Source organism: Arachis duranensis, chromosome 5, assembly GCF_000817695.3.
Source record: "Arachis duranensis cultivar V14167 chromosome 5, aradu.V14167.gnm2.J7QH, whole genome shotgun sequence".
In the NCBI taxonomy this organism is placed as follows: domain Eukaryota; kingdom Viridiplantae; phylum Streptophyta; class Magnoliopsida; order Fabales; family Fabaceae; genus Arachis; species Arachis duranensis.
In genome coordinates, this window is record NC_029776.3 from 67,909,198 (window position 1) to 67,915,170 (window position 5,973).

The window sequence follows — 5,973 nt, forward strand, 5'->3', positions numbered from 1 at the left end:
CAATTCACTCAAGCATGCATAAATTATGACATATACAGCCAAGGACAAGCAATATTAGAACAGTTGCAATAGTTGATTATATTACATTATATCAGTTCAGAAATATACACCCAACAAATTATGCCATATACTACCAACAAATTACTCCATATACACCACTACAAGAAAAATACCCATTCAGCCACACTTTTTTTAAGCTACATTTGAAAAGCGTAGCCTATTCTATGAATAGGCTACGCTTTTCTCAGTGATGCCTTTTTATAAGAGAAAAAGAAACACAATTTTGGCATCATTTAAAAAGTGTAGCCTTAGGTATTATAGAAATCACTTATAAAGCGTAGCCGAATGTTGATATATATGGATCCACTTTTTATATCTAAGGAAGCGCTTTTAGAGTGTAGGCTATTTGTTAAGTTTTGGGTGCACTTCAAAAGTGATGTCTAATGTATCTAAAGCAAAAAACTTGACAATTGATAAATTTTATTCCTTAATTTCCCAAAAGCAAAACTCACACACTTAGTGAAATTTTTGTCCCTCCAAAACTCACACTTAGCCTTCATCTCAGCCTTCATCTCAATCCCCTTTCAAAAACCCTGTCACCATCGAAGAAACCCTTCAAAGCTTACCATCGCAAAGAAACCCTCTCGCTACAGAAACCCTCTCACTCACCACTCATCGTCGCTCCTCTTCGTCCTCCTCCTCGTCGCTGCACCGCCCTCACCAGCGTCATCTCTGCGCTTCTCATCGTCCTTCCCCTTTCAATTCGATCGAGTAACCCTCATCTCTGCGCTATATACTGAGCTTAATGAATATTTTTTCTTTGATTCGTCACCAATTCACGCTACCTGTACAAACTCGCGCGCCTTCTCCTTCGATTCGTCGCCGCTGCTTATCTCTTCAAGGGTTTTCACGTTCGATTTGTCGTGGCTCATCTCTTGTTCACCGTTGCCATTCATCACCGCGCTCACCAAGTAAGCATTCTGTGCCTCGTTCTTTTCTTCTCGCTCATTCTCTTACTCGCTCTCTCTCTCACTCGCCCTCTCTATGCAGTGTCAAAGAAACTGTATGCTCTCTAGCGACCTCTTCTCTGCTCTACTGTGAAGCATCAAGGTTTCCAATGAGGCAAAGCATCGATCCCTAACAAGCGAGGTAAGCGCCCGATGATGATGATGGTTCTATGAAATTTGGGAGGTTTTGGGTTTTGGTTTTAGGGTTTTAATTGGGGTTTTAGCTTCTGTATTCTGCGTTATTTATCTGTGGACTGCCAGATCAAAACTAAAATCACCAATGTAAATTTCACCATGTGTCAACTGAATTATTATTCTTATTTTTGTTATTGTTCTTGTTGATTTTTTCTTGTTTAAATTTCACTTTTTGCTTACGACGAATCATTGTCTAGTTCTGTAGTTTATTTCATGCCATTGGATTTGTTAAGCTTATCATAGATGTGGCCTCTTCAATTTAATTTCTCCTGTTTATGTTTTTCTATCTTTTAGGCTTGGATTATGCTGACCCAAAATGGAAAGGCAATTTTCTTGGAAAAGTTTTTCTTGCTGCTGGATTAACAGCATTATGCATTATCATGATCAAGCAATCTCCATCTTTGAGTTCCACTAGTCCGGTAATCGCTAGTCATCTTACACATGTTTTCTTTGAGAGCTTTTTATGTCTTTGCTTCTTTCCCCTTTTTTTGTCCCCTCCACACCAGAGATGCGCATATTCATTATAGTTTCATAGCTGTTTGATTATTACCCTTTGAAAGATATCTTAAAAGTGGTAGATTGTTGATAGAGATGAATTGATGAATGATATGAACTATTTTAATTTTTTGTCCATAAAGAGTGAAGCTTGATTATGTTTAATTACCGTTCACAACTTTTGTCAGCCAGATAGTTGAAAAAAGGAGAAAAGGGGATAGTTTTTAAGGGAAAAATTATAAAGACAAGATATATATATTTTTCAGTTATAGTTTTCTTCTTTCTTTGAACTATCCTGATATAGGAGTTTGCCTTCTCTAAAGCTAATTTTCTTTATTTATTTAAGCTAATTTATCATTTTCGTTTCTGTTTTCCCCCTTTTCCAGTTTGCCATTCGCGAACCTGGGGTAACTCATGTTTTAGTAACAGGCGGTGCAGGCTACATTGGTTCACATGCTACGCTTCGGCTTCTGAAGGAAAATTATCGTGTCACTATAGTAGTATGTCTATTAATAAAAATGAAATATTTCTCTGACAAAATCAAATGCACTTATCAGTGTGGTTGCGACAGGCATACCATTGTTTTTTCCCTTTTGGCAGGACAATCTGTCACGAGGAAATATGGGTGCCGTCAGAGTTCTTCAAAATTTATTTCCAGAACCAGGAAGGCTTCAATTTATATATGCTGACTTGGGAGATCAGACATCTGTATCCTTACCCACTTTCCTCATCACTAGAAATATTTTGTTGTCATATTTTTGACTTTGATTGAAATGTATGTGGAGAATACCCAAGAAAGATTTTCTACTTAACTGGTTACCAGGTTAATAAAATATTTTTGGAGAATAAGTTTGATGCTGTGATGCACTTTGCTGCTGTTGCATATGTTGGGGAAAGCACTGAGGATCCTCTCAAGTAAGTACTTCTGGAGTTTATTCAAGCACTTTAATCTCAGTTGAATGTTTGTATTCTGCTTGTAATTTGCTCCTCCTTCCAAGTTGCACAAGTAACATGTCTATTTAGATACCGATTGACTTGTTTAGTGGCATATTAAACAAATCACCCTTGATGGAATATGTTCAAATTTGTGACAAGTACCTCCTCTTCAATCTATCTAACATAACATAGGAGAACTCACTACAAGAAAAATACCCATAATCATAACATAACATTGTGTCTCCGTCTGTCTCCCTCATGAATTCACAGACAGTAGAGAGAGGGCAAGGAACAGAGGAATAGCCAAAGCACCAGGGAGCAAAAACAGGAGCGTTCTTCAAGTTTTTGGCTCTTCATCAATCATAGCACCAAGAGAAAGAGAATGATGGCCGAGGAGGGAGCTGATTGAAGCTTAAGAGGGAGCTGCGTTCCACTCACCCAACTGTTCTTTGAGTTTCTTTGCTAGGTGAGCACAGCGACTTCATCTTCTTTCTTTTCTCCTTTAATTCAAAATTTTGATAATTCTCTTGCTCCATTTTTTCCAGTTTATTCAATTTCTTTTAACACAACTACCACCACGAGCAAAGAGAGGTGAGTGATTTTCTCTCCTCTGTGTTTAATCTGGTCGAATGGCCTTGTGAAATGTAACCAAAATTCTGGTTCTTGGAACGGTTAAGGTTTGGGCTCAAGAGAAAAACAGGGACAAGTCTTGTGTATTTGATCAACAAAGAGGTAAGGGTTAGAATAGTTAGATATTGATTTTAGCTGTATTTGGTGATTAAATGGCAGAAACCTTTTCATTGAGTATGCTTATTCTCAAATAAGTTAGGCTACATAATATATTATTGACCAGTCAGCTGCTTGATTCTTGGATCTGTATGTGAATGATTGTTGCTTTCTTAATCAGCAGTTTACTTTGTAGTGGTAAATGGTAATGTTCTAATAAACAAAAATCAAGTACTAATGGGGACTATTATTCATTTGTCTAGAGTAGTTTACTGATTTCATGTTTATTATTTTTGTTGCATGTGGATTATATATGGTGCAGTATTTTCGTGGCTCATGGCAATTTATCAACTATTGTCAACTATTGAGCTTCATGTTCCTAAATATTCCTATCATTGAATTAAGCATTTCAAAGTTTGTTCTTTCTCTGAGACTGTGCCAACTGGAGTTAAAATTTGAGTGAAGCAAAAGGAACATATTTGTTCTTTATCTTACCTTCTGATAAAGAATAGAATAGTGTCCTTATGTTTATCAATTTGCCTGGTTTTTATTTTTGACATTAACTCCACCTTAAACAATTTTGATACTCACACTTATTCACTTACAAAATCCACCAATATCATGGTTTTGCAGATTGACGAAGAGCTTCTTCAGGAAGTGGTTAATATGGGATTTGACAGAAATCAATTGGTTGAATCTTTATGCAACAGGATCCAAAATGAGGTATGTGCCCTTCATTCTCTCCTTTCATGTCTTCTTGATTGTCTCTTATTATTATCTATATATTTTTGGTACTGTGGCAAACTACTTGTTATTGGATAACTGGTTCCATGTTTCTAGTGGCTATCTTGGAGCTGAGTTTCAAGAGACTATGGTTGACTCTTTACCTTAGATAGTTGACTCTTTTAAGTCTTAATGGATCTAATAATATCTCTTCCTCTGCTCAATATCTCCCACTTGTTTATTTATTTTCATGTGGTTTTGTTGTTACCATGTTTGGTTAATGTGAGTGTTAAGCTGAAAAAGAGTAATGTCTGTGTTCTTTCAGTAATTGACTAATGTTGTTGGGACCCTTCATTTTTAATGTTTTCCTTTAATTTTTCAATATGAAGTGAATGACCCTTTTTGCCTTGTGAACATGGAGGTTACTAAAGAAGAGTTTAATGCAAAAAATGAAAGAAAAAAGTTTCCAACTTTTGGTCTGAAAAAAACCATGCAAAGTTTTCAACATGTTTGTGTTTTGTTTTTTGGCAGATGGGGCTGGTGATGATTTGTTTAAAGAGCTATGGAGGCTGTGCAGGGCCATTAATGGATGCCCCTCGTGTTCAAGACAGAGTTCTCTATTTCCCTCAGGGTCACATTGAATTGGTATGATATACACTTCTTTACCAGTTTCTGATTTTGTTTGTGAATTTCATTTTTTTCCATTTTTGTGCTATGTATGCTTTCAAATTTAAGCCTTAAGGGGTTTAGTAAGTGTTATATAATTTTGATTTTTTTTGTAGTTGACAAAACCTACAGAATAAGATTTGAGGCAGATGAAGAACCAGAAATCTCACAAATACGATCTTCAGTCGAACAAGATATTTAAAGAACAAGATTTTTTTCTCTTCTATCAGAAGGTTAATAACTTTTATTAGAAGATACTTATGTAGGATACAATATTTTGGTTTTTTTTATAGTTTATTAGTAGTAAATCCTAAGTGGTCTAATGTATATTTTGATATGGGTATGTTTAATTTAGTGTGAGATGTATGAATACTCATTTATGATCATCCTAATATTTTTAGTTCATTATAAATATATTTTGTTAAAGGATAATTTTTATTATTTAAAGAATATTGTATGGTATTTTTATGTATTTATTTTTATTTTATAATTTTTGACTAATTTAATTAAAAAAATAGGATTATACACATAATCATATTACTAAATATTAGGTTTTAGAAAAAAAAATTATTAGAATATATATATATAGAAAAATAAAAAAAAAACAATGAGGGACCTAAGGCTACACTTATATACAGTAGCTATAGTATACAAAAAAAAAAGAGGGATCTAAGGCTACGCTTATAAAAAGTAGCTATGGTATACAATGTGGCTACGCTTTACAAGTGATGCAGTAGTGTTGAAAAGCGTAGCCTATTCTAGAAGAACGAAAGCTGAAAAGCGTAGCCTTTGGTCACGGAGAGCATCACTTGAAAAGCATAGCCTATTTCCAAACGCCAAAAGCGTAGCCCTTGGTGCAGAAAAGCGTAGCCTTTGAGAATAGGCAACAGCCGAATAGGAATCACCCTGAAAAGCGTAGCCGTAGCCTAAGGCATCATTTTTTTCACTTTTGGCTACACTTTTCAAGTATACCTGAATGGGTGTTTTTCTTGTAGTGGATTTTAGCATCTCCTCACGCCTATCTGAAATCCCCACCATTAATTTACATAAGTATTTCTATCTTATTTTATTTTCTGTTTATTATTAATTTTCGAAATCCATAACCATTTAATCTGCCTAACTGAGATTTACAAGGTGACCATAGCTTGCTCATACCAACAATCTCTGTGGGATCGACCCTTACTCACGTAAGGTATTACTTGGATGACCCAGTACACTTGCTGGT

General features: G+C 35.4%; 1 protein-coding gene and 1 long non-coding RNA gene across 2 annotated transcripts; both read left to right on the top strand.

Moving 5' to 3' along the window:
- Positions 1-632: 632 nt before the first annotated feature.
- LOC107489557 (probable UDP-arabinose 4-epimerase 2) lies at positions 633-3,224 on the top strand. Its single transcript, XM_052262372.1, has 8 exons — positions 633-971; positions 1,051-1,149; positions 1,497-1,621; positions 2,084-2,197; positions 2,298-2,405; positions 2,521-2,612; positions 2,904-3,099; positions 3,179-3,224. Exons 3-7 carry the CDS (start codon positions 1,583-1,585, stop codon positions 2,908-2,910), a joined length of 360 nt encoding a protein of 119 aa, XP_052118332.1. The 5' UTR covers positions 633-971; positions 1,051-1,149; positions 1,497-1,582; the 3' UTR covers positions 2,911-3,099; positions 3,179-3,224.
- A 4-nt stretch (positions 3,225-3,228) lies between these two features.
- On the top strand, positions 3,229-4,727 carry LOC127747771 (uncharacterized). The gene is made up of 3 exons (XR_008009662.1): positions 3,229-3,365; positions 3,993-4,082; positions 4,614-4,727. It is a non-coding gene; the product is annotated as an uncharacterized LOC127747771 (long non-coding RNA).
- Positions 4,728-5,973: the final 1,246 nt, after the last annotated feature.